Source organism: Nipponia nippon, unplaced genomic scaffold (genome assembly GCF_047370975.1).
Source record: "Nipponia nippon isolate SJK-2023a ecotype South Korea unplaced genomic scaffold, ASM4737097v1 scaffold_4, whole genome shotgun sequence".
NCBI classification, from domain to species: Eukaryota; Metazoa; Chordata; class Aves; order Pelecaniformes; family Threskiornithidae; genus Nipponia; species Nipponia nippon.
This window is the reverse complement of record NW_028262358.1, coordinates 12,041,330-12,058,781: the sequence shown is the minus strand read 5'-3', so window position 1 is coordinate 12,058,781 and position 17,452 is coordinate 12,041,330. Positions and strand designations below refer to the sequence as shown.

Sequence of the window (17,452 nt, the reverse complement as noted above, 5' to 3'; positions counted from 1 at the left end):
AGGGAAAAAAAGAAAAAGCAGGGAATTTTTTCCTGCTTTGGTAATGAGCTGAAGTGGCACAGCAATGTATCAGGGAGGTGCTTGGTCCGGCAGTGGGATGCACCTGATGAACTCCCCTCTACCCCGCAGGATAATTGCATGGGGAAAAAATTAGTGCCAACACTTGAGGCTGCCCTCATGAGGTAAACAAGATGTTGCACCTTGGGCATTAAACTTGGGCTTCTTGGTGGTTTTTATTTTATTTTATTTCAGCAATATTGTTTTTCAGCTGGATTTGTCCTTTCCAGCTGCAGTGGGAGCCAACTGTAGGTGTTGGTGCAACCGGTTGTTGGGAGTGGGAGCATCCTTTGAGGTGAGGTGGGAGGTTAGAAGTGGGTCAGGACCACCAACTCTTGTTTTGCAGATGCAGTAGCGGGTCTTACCAAGCCTCCCATGGCTCAACTGTGGGAAAGACAGGGACAATATTTTGGGTTTAAGCAGGTAATTGCTGTGTGCACCTGCCTGGGATAAACTGTACCATAAAATACGCCAAAGCAGTGATCAAGCGGGGGCAGAGATAGGGGTGCTGAGTGAGGTTTGTCCCCAGGGGTGAAGGCTTTGCTGCCCCTAAGCAAGGCAGGGCTGGGGGCTGCAGGAGCCCTGGGCCAACCCAGTTTCGGGTTGGGGCTGAGCTGGCCAATGGGCCTGGAGGGACATCTCCCACCGCCGGGGCACATCTGCTGGGAAATGCCCGCTAGCACTTACTTTCTTGGCATGCAGCAGCATTTGTTTCCATCTCATCTCACAACCAGGTCAAAATTCAGAAGCTTGTGGTCTTTCAAGGCAGGATGGGCTTTGAGTGCACCCCCCAGGTACTGTCTACTGGTCAAAGCTGGAACTCTGCCCTGCCGGTGTAGTTCCCTCTGCTTACCAGGCACATGAAGAGAGCTAGGGACTTGCTCACTTTATACAATTTATTGTCATCTTCAGGACCTTTTATACTGTTTTACAGAGTGATGGCCATAGACACACAAACATCTGGACACAAACATCCTGGCTTTAAGGGCTATGGAGATGGGCTCCATGCAAACATGAGGTGCTCTACAATCAATAGTGGAAACTTTTAAGCTAAGATATACATTGCACATGGATCCTATAGCTTGCTCCGACTGAGGTTAAATAATGGTGTCCATGGACTCCCAGGTCAGGATAAAGAAGGAATAGGTGCCTTGAAGGCATCAGAAAGCCCAGAGAAAAATCACTTTAGCCCAACCATGCCACACATCTTCTTACACAAATCTTGCAGGTGTGTGATTTATGCTATTAGTCTATAGAAATCCCACAAAACATGAAGTCTAAACTATAAATTGGTTTTATTACTAATATTACAGTTCACCATCAACATGGGTAAAACACTCACCACAATAAACTGGAGCGTGATGGCATTACTCATTTAAAATATCCCTGAGCACGGTCCGGAGGATTAGCAGCCACATCAATGAAAAGCAGCCAGTGATCAAGAAAAGCCAACTCCGTATTTAAGGAAAACATCAGTTCCTGAGAAATCCCTTACCTTTAATTGTACCTAAGAGCATAATTGCATCTTTGGCTTTAACAGACCTAAAATCAATCCGGCTAACGAGTGACACAAAGAAAAGGGAATTAAACTGATGCTTATCTCTGGTAACTAAATACAAGGATCTTGTTCTACCTAATGTATACATAAATAATAGAGTAGCCCCTGCAAGCACGGTGCTGTCAGCTCACTCGAAGGGATGGAGCCACTAAGATGGGCACCCAGGGTGCCTCCCCCAGTATTTAGCTGGGCGCCTTACTGAGCTCTGAAGAGTAATGCAGCTTTTGAAACCTGTTAAAAAAAGAGCTTATCGGTCACATTACCATTTTTCCTAAAAAATATTCTCAGCTTTGATAAAAATGTTGTTTTTGCAGCAGCATTTAGCTGCCACCCATGTTACCCTTTTTTTTTTTTGGACTGTAGTTATTTCTAGTTAGTGAGGTGATAAGTGAGCTCCTAATTTCTCATCCTTTAACTCTTCCCGTTAGCTTTTGGTGCTTAAGAGAATAGTGAATAAGCAACAGAAAAAACGAAAGCGTTCAGTTACTTTGATTTTTCTAAGAAAGAAAACAAAAATTATTGCCCAGTGTGATTTTCCCTCTCTCTGTATGCAGCAATGCAATCACTAGAGGGAGGTAGACAGTAAATTTACGTATCCCAAGCTCTCAGCCAGTTTATGTTGCCTTATAAATGACAGCAGAACAGTTGTAAGCAGGAGCACCTGGAATGTCATGCTGCCTGGCAAAGGGGGGAAATTTGAGCGCTTGCTGAAATTAGCTTAATTTTGATGACTCTCCCTTTGATGGCCCTGCCCGCACCAGCGGTCCCCAAGGTGGCCGTGTCCCCCCCAGCAGCTGCCACCAGCCCAGGTGCCTCGGCAGCTTCGGAGCTGCCTGGCTGCTGAGGGTCATGGGTCCATTGGCTCATCCTGGGAGAGGTTCAACCCCGTCCCGAGAAACCAGGAGTGTGGGAGCTGGTAGAGGATGAGACCTGCAATTTGCGTTTTTTGGCCCCGTGGTGCAGTTTGTGCAACTCGGCACAGGCCAGCATGAATGTGCCCACCAGCTCTCCTCCAAAAGATACTTTCAGGCCAGACGGCCCCAAAATAAATAAGAAAATCAGCAACCACTGAGCACATGGATTTAGTCAAAAGGCCCAAACAGCCTAATGGACAATTTACATTTTTATGGAAATACTCATGATAAAACTCAAAAAAATAGCTACCAAACAAACAAAAAAACCCCTACATGTTAAAATTCCTCACTCAAATACTTACATATCGGCAAATTAAAAATAAACTTGTCCTTATGATTTATTTCACCATCTCCACTCTACCATCTGCTGAACTAAAATCAAGCAAACACTCCTGTTCTCGCAAACCAAATGATACTTTAGGGACTTCCCTGCTTTGCGACAGGGCATCCAGCCAGGATGCTTATCTTCCAGGGTTTACATCGTGGTAGCACAACCCTGTTTGATGTTCATGAGGGCAAACCCCATTTACATGGTAAGCGTGGAGTGGGTTTGCAGGTCCGTCCACGCCTGCTGTAGGACAGCGAAAGGGAATTTGGGGTCGCTTTGGACAGGTGTAGTTACAGATACACAGCCATGGAAGGAGAAGGTTTGTGCCACTGGAAGAATCACAGCCTCTTGCTGGCTGTTGGGCCATTGGGACCGCATGTGGGATGGGTGGGAAAGCTTCAAAACCAGGAGCTGGGATGCTGTCACTTGCAGCAACGCCCCTGCGAACCCTGATCAGCTGGGATGCTCTGATGCGCTGCTTGTTTCAACCCATGAAAAAAATGGGTGTATTTGTCCCTGAACATCCATCAGCCTGTCAAGCTGTGGTGACTTAGAAGAAAAAAAAGATTTTTTATTTTATTTTGCTAAGTGATGATTGACATTTTAAAAAGAATATTGTCAAAGCCGCATGTCAAAGATCCTAATTGCCTTATCTGCATGGCCCCTAACGACAAGTTAGACTATTACAGCTGAAAGAATTTTAAGCATCTAATAATTTACACATCATCACCTTGGCTATTTGCTTTCCACACTTCACTAAGTGTAGATGAGCAGAGGAGCTGCTTGTGTTTCAAGGCGGTTTCACCTGTTTTGCTCAGTCCTGCTTCAGGATGGCGCAGCCCCAGGGGAAATCACAGCCTTCATCAGAAGTCAGTTAAAATGTTGTGATGAAAACATTCACTTTCACATTAGGTTGGTTTTTTTTTTTTTTCCTTCCAGTAATTGGATCTTTTTCTTTTTTTAAGAGAACAAGCAACTTGGGCTCTGCTTCTGGGTCAGGTTGGGGTATCGGTATTATTTTAATCCCAGTTTATAGCATGATGTTTATAGATGGTTATAAACACATAATGCCTTCTCACCAAAACACCCAGGAAAGGAGGATTACTGGACAGTGAATTGAAAGAGCAGGTCTGTCCCTAATGAGTGATAGCTGGCCTCATTTCATTGATTAGCTAATTGCTGTCACAGGGGTAGCAGGGCAATATATGAGTGAGTGGGCTCCTAGACCAAACCCTTTGCTTCAGGGATGTGTTTTGGAGAAGGGCTGGGAAACTGGTGGTCCCACATTTGCTCTGCTTGGGGGATTATTTTAGGGAGGGAGAGGTTTTCCTTTTCTTTTTTGGTCTCATTTTAATGTTGTGCCTCTGGTAACCTCTGCCATGAAGGCTTTGCCCTCCCCGGTGCTTCTGGCCCTGCTCCTGGTGCCCTGGGCATGGGGACTGGCTGCTGGCAGGCAGGCTCCTAGGGCGATGCTGAGGTCCCGCTGCGATGCTGCTGGCTGTGATGCTGCTGGTGCTGCCTCAGGGGTGAGTGATGGGAAGTAGGAACTCAGTTGCTTGTAGAAAACTCCCTCCCTAGGTGCAGCGTCCTGCCTGCTTACAAATCCTTTCCTCCTCTGTGTGGTCCATATGGATTAAAGAACAGCTGGGCTTTGCTTGCTGTGTTTTTGGGGTGTTTTTGTACTGGCTGTGGTCTAACAGCATGAATCAGGTAATGTTTTTGGAGGTAAGGAGGGGTGCATATTTATTGTCACATGGGAAAAATGAGGTGGCTTAGGGTCTTGGTCCAGGTGCAGGCAAAACCCCAAGCTACTAGGATACAGGGGATTTGGTTCTCCCTTCCCATCGGGCTCGGATCTCTCTGGGCAGTGTTACAAGCATGGGCAGTGGTACTTGCGTCTGCAATAAGACTCTCTTTTCTTTATAGGCATGTGGGTCCTCTCGGGAATATCAGAAGGTTAAACAAGGTAAGAGTTAATTCTCAGCCCAGCCTCTTTTTTTTTTTAGCCGGAATAAATCTTCCCCAGAATTTGCTGGGCACATCCAGCCATGGGAAACCAGGAGCAACAACCTGGCCCCAGGGTGGTGTGGGGAGGGCAGGGAACACAGCTGATATAAAGTGCTGGGGAAGGGAAAAAATCAGTGCTAGTGTGGGAGATAATGTGTGCTGCTATCTTACAGCTGCCAAACCCCTACTGCAGAGCAAGGACCCTGGAGGCAGGAGCAATGCACTGTAGCAAATCGCTGTTGGGCAGCAATTAAAACAAGTAGCAAAAGTTCAATCCAAACTTTAATTGTGCTCCTGTAGGGTAAACCTATTGCTGGCTCGTGGCTCTTCTAGCTTTGAGATAGCGTTTTTGGAAGGTACCACATTTCTTCCTACCTGAGGGAAGGTGTTTCCCTCTTTGAGAGCTAAATTAACTATAGTCAGATGCTAGTGTTGCTCATCCTACTGAGGCTCTGAGGACTTTTTGCTTGGCTGAACCCTTTAAAGCAAAGGGGCTGAAAATGCCTTCCGGGGAGCATTACCTTCCAGCTCTGCAGGTGTATAACCAACAAATGTTGCCCACATGCCAAAACCAAACACGATAGCACACTTTTTGCTTTTGTAACTTGTCCTGATGTGGCAATTCCCTGAGCCTTTAGCTTTGATCCCTAAATAGCCTAACTCTTTGGTGGGGAACCTGCCTCCCTGGAACAAGTAGCACCCACTGTGTAGCCATGCTGGGACCTCTGTGCCATGTTGGCAGGGGATACGGACTCAAAGCATGAGCACGTCCTGCTGTGGGGTGGTAGCAGTGGGGGTACAGCCTGGCTCTCCATGGGGTAGGAGGTGGTGGTGGAGGCCAGAGCTTCTCCAGCTGCCCCCAGCCTTCTGAATGCTCTGGAGCGGCACGTACTGGTGGGGTGAGCACTGATGGGGAGGAGGTTTGGGGTAGGTTGCAGGTGTGGGTGGAAACAGTCACTCGGGCTGGAAGGGATGGCAGTTTTAGGCTCACCCTGGGCTGGTGCATGGGTGCATGCCCAGGTGGCCTCCCCCCCTTGACCTCAGAACCTGACACAGGGTTACTTGCGTGTTCTCCTGCTGATGGATTTGCATGTTGCTTGGCAAATGGGAGTGGGATGTAGCAAAATGGGGAGATAAGGGAACCCGAAAATAATTTCTGGAAGTAAGGACTAGTAACTCTTCCTGGGAAGTGGAAATGGAGGAAAACTTGAGGTTGTTGCTTCTTGTCTTCCAGGGTCAGATTTTCCTTGGATATTGGCATATGTGCCTATAAGAAGCTGCCATAGAGTCCTGAAGGACAAGTATGGGGAATTTTCTCCTCCAGAGTACCGTGGTGATTCCCCAATAAACTTTTGGTGCAACTGGACAATCTGGGCAGGCTCCAGAAAGCATGTAATAATTTATATTCAGGGCTTTATCTCTAAGGAGGGTTGCAACAAAAATGAGGACAAAATCCTATTTGAAGGAGTTTCTTCACTGGTGGAAAACAGTGTGGTTTATGCTTGCTGGAAAAAGGAGACACATGTTTTTGCCACCTTTGCTCAGGCTGTCCATGTTGTGTTGCTGAAGAGGTACTTGCCAAACTGCAGAAAAACACAATTTAAAGGGAAGTACTACATCTTCCAAGAGCAGGAGGGTGATTCTTCCTCCAAAGATGATGTTATTTCTGAAACTCCTGCTCCAAAACTACCAAAGCAAGATAGTGTTTTTCAGTCTCGATGGGCTGAAGACCTTAGAGATGTGCTGGGCTTTGCGACCACACGTGTCACCGTGAGCCTTGGCAAGACCACAGTGTTGAGTGATGGGTCACTGGTGAGAAGAGGGAGCATGCTGGGTACTACAGCTGTGGAAAGTCCTGTTGAGCTGGTCCCATATGAAGGTGCAAGGACACCCCTCCTGGAAACAAAAGCTCCTTGCGTGCTGGGGTCTGAGCTGCAAGGAGGTCTGAGATGCTGCAAGGAAGCTCAAGGCAGAGGAACACCTGGGGGCATAATCCCCACTGCAGCACAGGATACCTGGAGTCAGAGTCTCTCCATGAGTGGGGACACCGCTGTGAGTTTTGGTTATGTGCGCAGGCTTTCAAGTGTGCTTTTGGAAACTCCTTTGCTCAGCGTCTTGCAGGTAGTGGAGCCTTTTTTGCAGCCGACAGGCGTGGGTCTGGAGAAAAGGCAGTCTGTCCTGCACCCTAGCCTGAGGCCAAAAGATCTGGGAGACCTACAGTTTACTATTAAACCAACACACACGAGTTGCCTGGACTTGGCTGCACTCTCACAGGCTTTGTCCCCTGGCAGAAGAAATAGCAAAGAGAGCACAGATACCACCATGTACCAAGGGCTCGACACAGTCCGTTTAGAGAAGGATGAAAGCCATCTCCAGTCAAGTGTCCTGGCTGATGACACGGCGAGCAGTGATGCTGATGGCCTTGCAAAGGGCCTGATGCCCAGCCTGAGTAGCCTGCATGAAGTGGTAAATGGGGATCACTCACAGCTGCTACTCCAGAGAAACCAAAGATGCCAAAGCTGTTTTGGGGATTTGTCCATGACTCAACCTGAGTTGGGAACAGCTGGCCTCCAACATACAAAGCTCATGGATATTTCTGCCCTGGAATGTTGTAGGGGAGTTGTTGAGGGGAAAACAGTGTTGCATCCCACAGCACCATGGGACATCCTCCAAGAGCGTCCTGATTTGTGTGGCCACAGCAGTCATGTCCTGCGTTCAGCCCCTACAGACCCTGGGAGCCTTCCCCAAAATACCCAAGCACAAGACTATCCAGCTGCTGAGAAAGTTTGTGCATCTTCCTTGGGTGTAAAAAGCTGCCACCACCAAAGTGACAGAGCTACACAGCCAGGGTTGGCTGTACCCCCTTTGCCAACAGGACTGGAGCATCCTCCCATAGCCATGTCCACCCTAGGGACAGAAACAATCCCTGCGCTGGTGGTCTCCTGCACAGAACCTGTCCCTGCAGACTTTGGCTCTACTGATTTCACCCCTGAAGTACCTCTTCCTCCAAAAGTGGAGCCTGTGTCCAGCATTGTCTTCTCTCCACCAGCAGCTTTCAATTTGGACCCTGTTAGCCTCAGGCAAAGGGCAGATGTCTCACTGGCTAGCCCAGGAGGACAAGAGATGGTCTCCCTTTCCCCACCTCGCCATCCATCAGTAGCCTCTGAACCGGGTACAGATGAGTCCCCCGGATGCTTTGGCCCTGGGATGCAAAAGCTGTTGCTGGGGGAGGCGGGCAGCCAGCAAGGAGAAGCCTCGGCCCCTGTGGGCTTGGTGGCTGAGGGTCCCTCCCCAGCTTCTGTCACTGGTCCAAAGCCTGGTGTGAGACTTCCTTGGCCTAAGGACTGTGTGAGCAGTGGCTCTGGGGTGCCTGTGCACCATCAGGGCATGGCTGCTAATGACAAATTAACTTCTGCCTCTATCCTTGGGGGATTTAAAATGCAGAAAGCCGCAGAAGCTCTCCGAGCAGGTACAGGAGAGCAGAGAAATGTCTCCTTCAGTGCCACTCCTACACACCCTGGTCCTCCTGTGGCCCGAGGGGGGGAAACAGTGCTGAGAGGCCAAAAGTCTTGGGAGCCCTCTGATGATTCTGTATCCAGAAACACCTGGATGCCAGGAGGACAGCAACATAAACATGCTGGTAGGTTTCCCAATACTTCATGTGTTGCCATAAGCCATCTTTAGAAGGCAGCAGTACTTGTGGGGGCAAGGATGAAGCTATGTCTATCACCTGCAGTCCCAGCCTGAGAGGCGTAACCCAGCTGTCTGGGGAGGAGAAGACTTCCAACAAAGTGGTCTTTTTGACCAAAACTCTGTTGGAAGCAAAAACATGTAAGTCAAGCTGCCAGAGGCTGGGTGGGCTGCAAAGGGCCAAACCCCTGCCGAGCAGCTGGGGCCCAGGCTCAGCTCCAATTGCAGAGCTGAGATGTGGCTCTGGGGGCTGAAACTATAGAAATCTTGCAGCAGGAAAGAGTTTTAAACGGTGCCTCTTCTGTGGCAATTTGCAGCTTTCCTAGAAGCACGATATCCATGTCCTGGTGTGTACAATAACGGTTGACTATGTTTCCTTTCTGATGTGTCAGAGCTAGGACCGCCCTGGGCAATGGAGTACTTCCCTGTCAGAAGCTGCCACATCATCTTTTGGAACGGGTCTGGGACATTTTACCTGCCACTGCACGCTGACATTAAAACCAACATCTGGTGCAACTGGACCATATTGGCAGGTTCTCAGAAGCACATTGTCATCTACATCCAGGGGTTCCAGGGGAGCGATGGCTGTGGGAAGAACCAGGACAAGATAATCTTCCAGGGGGTCTTATCAAGTGTGGAAACCAAAGTGGTGCATGCCTGTCACAACCGAGGTACTCTGATCTTTGCTACGCAAGCTACTGTTGTCCATATATTGTTTCTATCAGGGAGTGGTTCCCTAAGCCATGAATACAGACACTTTAAAGGACGGTATTATGTATTCAGAGATTCTGAAACTGTGGGCTCTTCAAATGATACCATAGCTCCCCAAGAGTCTGTCCAGGAGGTCTCCAAAAAAGAGAGCTGGAGGAAGGCAGTAACAAAAGGTTTATTGCCCATACTGAGAGCCTCTCTGGGCCCATCAGGTGCACCTGCTGGTGGCAGGATCCAGCCTGAGCTTGTGAGCCCAGATGAAGAGGCTCAACACTCTCCTGATCTCATGGAAGATGCTCAGTCTGGTCCTAACCTGAGCAAGCTTGACCTGAATGAGTGTGGTCAGCTGTGGGATGAAACAGAGCTGGAAAGGAGCCTTAAGGATGGCAGCACTGAGGGCAGAGAAACCAAAGATGATGTCTTGGTGGAGCCGTCTCCAGCTAGGCGTAAAGCTGAGCTATCTGCTTTGGAGATTGCAAAGGGGGATGTAGAGCTGGTGTCTGCTCTGGTCACCGTAGCTCCATGTCACTCAGCGAGTGTTCCTTCCTCAGAGGTGTCCAGCAGCAATGTAGATGTCTCTCCCAAATCATCTAGCTTGGATCAGGCCAGCAACAGCCTGTCAGAAGAAGCAGTCACTGCTGCACATAGCACACAGACACCAGTGCTGGAAGAGCCACCACTAAACACGAGTACAAAACCTTCTCCTCTCTACCCTTCTCCTACTGTGACTGCTGGAGATGTGGTGTCCCCAGGAGAAAGGAATGAAGAGCTCTTTGGTAAGGTGTTTTTTGGGTTATTTTTGGCTGAACTGATGCCTGACACTGTGCAAGATCCATTTCCAGTGATGCAGGACTCTCTTAAGAGGTTTTATTTGTAGATATGGCTGTCGCCATCAGTTGGTCCATGTGGTAGCACTCTTGACTCCTGTATCGAAGGCAGGTGGTAGTCGAGAAGACAGGATTATCTGTTGTAACATGGGCACCTATGGGCTGATGCCTCTCTTAACAGGGAGAGGCTGGTTCCTAACCCAAGTGCTCTGAATTGTCCATGGAGGAGCCAGCCTTTATACACAAAGCAGACTGAATGCCTATCTTGGTGTTAAACAGCTCTGGCTTGCATTGATTCCCGTGGCTGTAGCCTGGCATGATGCTCCTAGCCATAACAACTGAGTTTGAGTTCCAGAAGTTGGGGGGGAGGGGGAAGGCTCTTGTCTCCCAAGAAAGATTAGGAACTAATGGTAGATTTCTTTTAAAGAAATATTTAGCCACTGATATATATTAATTTTTTCCTGAAGGTGGAAGAGAAGATGTTTTCAACTGGTCTTTCCTCCCCTCCAAACTGTTCTTGCCCCTTCATTGTAGATGTGGGGAAGCTCTTTTGTAGTTGCTGGCATCTAACATGCAAGGCCAAAGCTTCTTTTCTTCATTGGGGGTCCAAGGCAGCCTTGTTGGTTGCAGGAGCTCTGGTGGCTTCACAGAGATAACACTTCATCCACTTCCAGAAATGGAAATGAGGTTTGTTGGGGTGATTTCTTTCTAAAGATCATTTCCCGCTGTAGAGTAGATTGTATTTAGAGCTTGATATTTGACTTCAGTACAAGGAATATAGAAAGGAGCTGGCACATGGCAATCTTCTTGCAAAGTGACACATACCTAATATACGTTTTCTCCCTTACCGGTATGCTGAGGTTAGCAGCCTGATTCTTTCCCTTGCTCTGACAGATCTGGTTTCTGCCCTGGCATCTCTGGAGAATGACATGGCACTGCAATCCCAGCACCGTCCCGGAGGTGAGCGATGCAAAGGGTTAAGCATGTCTTAAAGCACTGCCCTAAGTTCAGTGTGCTGATTGGAGTTGTTGGACATCATCTGCTCATTAAGTTTAGAAAGCAGTGGAGGATGCTTCTGATTAGTAACCAGTTTGAAGACTTCAAGATATCACTGCAATCCCACAGTTGTGCTTTGGCCACTTTGTGGCTTGGAGAAACCTCCGTTCAGACACGCCGCCTGACATAAATGTTGGCTTGTTTCAGTTCAAGCATTACTTGCTGGCTGTTTAAAGAAGGTGTTGCCAAGGTGAATGAGCCTCACTTCCTCAAATATACTCCAATGGGTGTCTCATGACTACCTGGATCAGAAACCTGTAGGAGTCCTGCTCCTCAGACTGGCGAGAGGAGTAAAACCTGCTTATGGGAGTATTAGCAACTAAGCAGCACAATAGCGGGCTTATATGGCAGAGCAAGCCACAGAAACAGTTTGTGAAAAGGAGTCAATACAGAAGGAGCCTGAGCTTTGAACAGGAGAAATATTGCTGAATAAATAGGCTTTAAACAGCAGACTCTGGCAAATCTGTGCCAGCCTGGATTCAGCCAGAACACAGCAGTTTATCTAAGCTGATCCCAAACAGAGATGGGTGAGAGACATGGGCTTTTAGACTCCATCACAAATTATGATGATACCTTTGGGAAAGATAATAGCTAATGAAATGTGAGTGCGATCAGATACACATTAATGCTTTCCATACTTTTTGCTGAAAGATCAATTCCTATATTTGGCACTGAGCATTAGCTAAGGTTTGCTTTCACCTGTTACTCAACAACTTGTTCTACCTGATGCACAACCTCTGGAAATACCCATGTGGCACTGACTTACACAAGCACATCCTTGTGTAGCTATTCTACTACTGTTGACATTTAAGGACTAACTTATTTAAGGAGCCTGTTGTGTTATGTGGACTTAAACATGCCAGGATCTTATGTCTTCTGGTAGATGTGCTGTTTGAAGTAACTATTGAAATCAGACCCAAGGACTGGATTCCTTATGGTGGACATGAGCTCAAAAAGGGTCTTCTTGAATCTGTGAAGAGCCATGTAAGTCTGGGTGCAGGGAGGGGGAGAAAAACAAATGTGATGTCCCAAATCTTCAACTAGGAGAGACCATGTTGTGCCCTTCATTCCCAGGATTTTCTGTTAAAGCCATATGATGAACCAGCATCTGAGTTGCTTGTGCTGGTGGTCATCTGAGGCCAATACCATGGCAGTGTGCCTGGCTGCAGTGTCTGGCGTTTAGCTGCTGCAGCTCTTCAGAGTGCTGTGCCATTGCAAGGCAGTAGAAAAGCACTGCAGAGACAGGGATACAACCAACCGAGGGCTGTAATTCGTCTCTGGAAATAGGGCAGGTTGTAAGCCAGAGCCTGAAGAGAGCAAGCACGTGAGCATCTGCTTTCAGGGCTGCACCTAAACTTCCTTTCCAGGATGCAAACTGGAGCAGGTACAGGGTTCAGCCTGCTGCCTAGCCTAGAAAGCCACCATCCATCCATTGCTGCTGTGCAATGGCTTAGCACCCAAATACTTACCTGGGGCTACTATTGCTCTTTCTCTTCCCGAATTACCTTGTATGTTTGGGGGAGTTGAGCTGAAGCTAAGAAGATGGGAGCAATTAGTAGTCTCCTAGAGAAAAGGCCCAGGGCACTGGGCTATGGGACATCTAATGTGTCCTGAGTGGTTTGTGAAGGGGAAGAGCATGGTGGGGAGGGAGACTGAGAAAAGAAACTGTTTGCTGCTATATTCCTGCCCATCAAACATCAAATCAGCGCTGGTCACTCTTCCTTTGCAGATCCAGGAGAACCTGAAACTTTCTGCCAACAGAGTCAATGAAATAAAGTTAAAGGAAATCAAAAGGTAGAGTTACTGTTGTGTTGCTGGCTTGGCAGGTGACTCTGCTATAACCTGAAATACTTCTTGGACAGAAGTGGCTTGGGTTCTCATTCTCCTTCCCCAGGCAGAGACCCAGGTTTGCTCCTCTCCTGTGATGTAACTTGCCCTGAAAGTAGGGAAAAAAAAAAAAAAAATCTCTTTTCTAGAGGAAGAATTGTGAAAATGGATGTTTAGTGCTGGCTAGGGCCTTTATAGGTGGATTTAAACTTTGGAGAAAACAAGGATTCTCACACCTGCTGTGATGTCTGCTGGAGAAAGCTGTGAGCTGTCATCAAGGTCCCTGCCACACTTGGTTGAGGCTGACCTGGGGCTGCGAACTGCCACTACAATTTGCTTTATGTGAATACCGAGTCATTTCAGCCTAGCTCCAAGTGAGGGCCCATTACTGGGCTTTCCTTTTTCCCTTGGTCCAAGTGCAAAGCTGCCTCTTGTCACAAATGGTTGCAAGAGCCTGCAGCGCCACCATCTGAGTGTGCGGGAGGTCTAAACAGGCTTTCATAGCCAGGCCTGGTGGGGATGCTTTCCTCCTGCCTCACCCTGGGCTCTCCCCTGTCCGCAGGACGAGCGGTGCCAACCTGCTGCTCACCTTCTGGCTGCACCTGAAGCCAGAGGAGAGAAATGTGTCTCTGCTCCTGCACTCTCAGCTGGAGGAGTTGCTTGGCACCTCGGTAGGAGTGGAGAAGCTGCAGCTTGTTTCACTGCTTGTTGAAGGTGGGTGTTTCACTTTTTTCTGGGATAAATCGTTTTATGCCAAGCCTGACTCTACTTATGTTATCTATTTCCCCTGTTACAGATGTGAACGAGTGCAGTGCTGGGGTTGGCCTCTGTGGGGAGGAGGCGGAGTGCTTCAATGGCGTGGGCACGTACTTCTGTCGCTGCAAAAAGGACTATGAAGATCATTCTCCCACCAAGTCCGGCACCCTCTGCATCCGTGCTCCCCGATCAGGTAGAGGACAAAGTAGTGGCTCTGCTTTCTCCTGCATCTGGGTGTTTCTCATGTGAGTGAGCGAGTTGTTTGTCATCACTCTTGCCATGTGTAACCTGGCATGAGCCTGTCGGGGTAAGGGGCTGGGGTCCTACCAGCTGCGCCTCTGCTAACATGCATTGCATGTGATGCTTAAAAATGGCACTGCGACTGGCATGGTGGCTTTGAATATCTGGGCCAGGTGTGGGAAGGATATATAATATCTTTGCAAGGCAATTCCCAGCTGGTTGTCCCATTAGGCTTCTTCCTTTGGCTTTAGGCGTTCTTCTTTGGGAGTTATATTCAGATATGAGTGGACTGGAGGCAAATGTGATTCTTTTGGAAACTGAGGAGAGGGAGGAAGAGTGAGGTTTAGGCAGCACAGCTATTTAAGTTAGGAGGAGAGTCTGTACTCAAAGGAGAAATGATCTTTCCTGGACTCCAAAGGCATCAGCTTTCAGAGGTTAGCCTAGATAGGCATCTAAGGGGTGACCTGCATCAGTTAACCATGTCAGGTTAAAGTATTGTTACTTGTTGGGTATAATTCAGTGTGATATCTATGCTCCCAAAGGCTCTTCAGAATGGTGCCTGGAAGTTTTAGGGAGTGCTGCTACTTCTAGGCTCCTCAATACAGGAGAGACTTGGACATACTGGAAAGAGGCCAACGAAGGGCCACAAGGATGAGGAAGGGACTGGAGCATCTCTCCTATGAGGAAGGGCTGAGAGCTGGGACTGTTTAACCTGGAAAAGAGAAGTCTCGGGGGGATCTTATTAATGTATATAAATACCTGAAGGGGAGGGTGGAAAGAAGAGCCAGGCTCTTCTCAGTAGTATGTGTTGACAGGACCAGAGGCAGTGGGCACAAAGTGAAACACAAGAGGTTCCCTCTGAACATCAGGAAACACTTTTTTTGCTGTGAAGGTGACTGAGCACCAGCACAGGTTGCCCAGGGAGGTTGTGGAGTCTCTATCCTTGGAGATATTAAAAAAACTGTCTAGACATGGCCCTGCTTGAGCAGGCAGGTTGGACCAGATGACCTCCAGAGGTCCGTTCCCACCTCAACCGCTCTGTGATTTCCACTTCCCTGCTTGAGGGAGGCTGTGGATGGAAACTTTTGGTAAAGCTCATGCTCCCTGGGAGCAGTAAGTCAATGTGGCAGCCAGCACCTGAACCTGGAGCTTAGCCTGGAGTATTTAACAGGTGTTTAAATATTGGCAGCAGCCTGTGGTGTTTGCTGCCATGCTCTGCTCACTGGCTGTGTTGGCACTTCCACGTGAGGAAGTGTTCATAATAATCTCTCCACGAGGCTTAGCCTCTCTTTCCCTAGTCTGCTATTTTCTCTGCATCAGGGTTACAACTTGCCACGTGTGAGCCCAGACCTTCTGCATCTTCTGGCCTTTGCTGCTCAGAGCTTGTTGCTATAAGCAGTGTGGCCGAGCGTGATTTATGAGTTACCTCTGCCGTAACTGATGTGATCAGCAAACTTGGTCACTCAGAGTGCCCTGTGATCTCCTGTCACACTGTGTAGATCTTGGTGAGAAAGACATTGATGTTCCTGGTGTTTACCTCAGCACTCCCCTGACATGCCACAAGCAGATGGCATGTGGTGCTTGACTATAATCAGAGCTGGCTAATCCAATCTTGCAGAGTAATGGGGCCATCCAGCCTGAAAAACAGCAATATTCTGCAATACTGTCAAAACACTGCTGCTACTTTACCAAAACTACTTCTCATCCCTGCAGAACTCGAAGTGGCTTAAACCTGCATGTGAGCTTGCAGACAAACTGCATTTCTCCTCCATCCTCCCAGCTCCAAATTCATTAACCAGTTATGCAGTCTAAGCCTATCCAGATGAGCTGGATATTGTTATATAAAAATAATTTTATAAATGCATATTTATCCCTTGGGTCAAGGAGAGGGTCCCTTCAGGTCTGGATGGGAATGGTAGCAGGCCTTCTAGCCTCTATATAGCTGCACCTAGATTTGGCAATGGCTTTGCTCTATTGGGGCTCTCCTGCAGGCTGGCTCTTGGTCTAAATATTTCTTTGGGATGGAGGTTTGGGAGAGATGCTCTGTCCCAGGGGTGGCCATGAGGGTTTCTGGGGGGCAGCAGGGGAGCTGTTGACCCTCCTGGAGGGGCACCCACAGCTCCAGGTCTCACCCCTGAGCACTGTGGTCATGATGTGGGGGACTTTGTGAGCACAGTGGGGGCCACTGAGGCAAGCAGAATGAGGCCATGGCCTTTCTCTTGCAGGAATCGGCTTCTTTCTCCGCCACGCTGACATCCTAGTGGGGGCAGCCATCATGGCCGGCCTGGTGACGCTGGTGGCTGCTGGTGCCCTGTGCAGGGCAGCCAGGCAGGGACGGCAGCCCAAGAGGAACCTGAGCCCCGAGGAGCCACCCGTGAGGGCTGTGGAGGAGCCAGCGATGGAGCTGCATGACCTGGGGGAGTGCCTGCGACTTGACCCCTTCCAGCTGAAGCTGCGGGCCAGGCCCCCCGAGTGGCTGTGGGGTGCCCGGGCCCACCCTGGCCAGTCATACCGGGTCTTTCTGGAGCAGTCCCCCCCACTCTGAGGGGGTCCTGGTGCTCCCCTAAACCCCCTGTGGCCTCAGTGACCTGCGCAGTCGCTCCTGCCTTCCCTGGCCAACACAAGCCACCGGCTGTGCAAGCCAAACCCTTCTAGTGTGTTTTATGGATCACGAATATCCCACCACAGTCTTCCTCATCTTGTCATTTTGGTTTTTTAATACTTGCTCAGCTTGGGAAACAAAGCGCTTGCTCCACACCACTATATATCATCTCCTGTCTTAGCCTGCTTGAGAGCTGCGTGGAACATGGAAATTAAACACTCTTTTTAAGGAAAAAAGGAAATAAGATGTTTTGGTGCTTAATTTAAGAAATTAAAAATTATTCTGCATCTGTGCTCAGTGCTGCCTGCTTTCCCCTGCCGCTAAGGCAGAGCTCTACAAGAAGCCCTGGCATGACCTGAGGATCTGGAGGGGGCTTCTTTCAGCCTGGCTGAGAAAACAGCAGAGCTTGACTTAAAGCTTTGGGGAGACTCCTGGCTGGGTTATGGCACGTGAATCCCCTGTCACTGAATGATGGGGACAGCATTTTTGCTGCTTGCATGAATGCTGGTTGCTGAGATGCTGGCTGCAAAAAGCACCACCGCTAAATAAATCCTCCTTGCTGGCAGTAAAACACAGTTGTCTGTCCAGCTTGCCTTCTGCCCCTCGCCCCTACCAGCTGCAGGCTTGTAACTTCTCTATCTGTCCAATTTAAGGAATTTAAAATTTGAATTACTTTTTTTTTCTTCTCTGGGAAGATGTGTGAATGGTGTGGTGGCAAGCGTCCCACTGGAGGGCACTGTCTGCCACCAAAAACTCAGCAAGGGCTGCTGCTGCAGAGCTGTGCCCCTGTGCTGGCCTGGGCAGGGGCTGCCAGATGTGGGGCACAGCTAGAGCTGGGGGTCCCTGGCTGAACCAGGACCAGTTAGTGCAGCTGATGGA

General features: G+C 48.8%; 1 protein-coding gene across 4 annotated transcripts; it reads left to right on the top strand.

Annotated features, from left to right (window-relative positions):
- The first annotated feature begins 4,113 nt into the window (after positions 1-4,113).
- On the top strand, positions 4,114-17,207 carry LOC148053112 (uncharacterized). Of its 4 annotated transcripts, none has more exons than XM_087777165.1 (10): positions 4,114-4,383; positions 4,784-4,823; positions 6,099-8,504; positions 8,947-9,225; positions 10,987-11,052; positions 12,032-12,132; positions 12,878-12,942; positions 13,538-13,689; positions 13,772-13,924; positions 16,197-17,207. In XM_087777165.1, exons 1-10 carry the CDS (start codon positions 4,237-4,239, stop codon positions 16,514-16,516), a joined length of 3,729 nt encoding a protein of 1,242 aa, XP_087633291.1. In that variant the 5' UTR covers positions 4,114-4,236; the 3' UTR covers positions 16,517-17,207. The 4 variants fall into 4 exon arrangements, with proteins under 4 accessions (XP_087633291.1, XP_087633288.1, XP_087633289.1 ...); XM_087777162.1 differs by having other exon boundaries at positions 8,947-10,041; positions 16,197-17,206; XM_087777163.1 differs by having other exon boundaries at positions 8,947-10,041; positions 13,772-13,976; positions 16,197-16,357.
- The last annotated feature ends 245 nt before the right edge of the window (positions 17,208-17,452 follow it).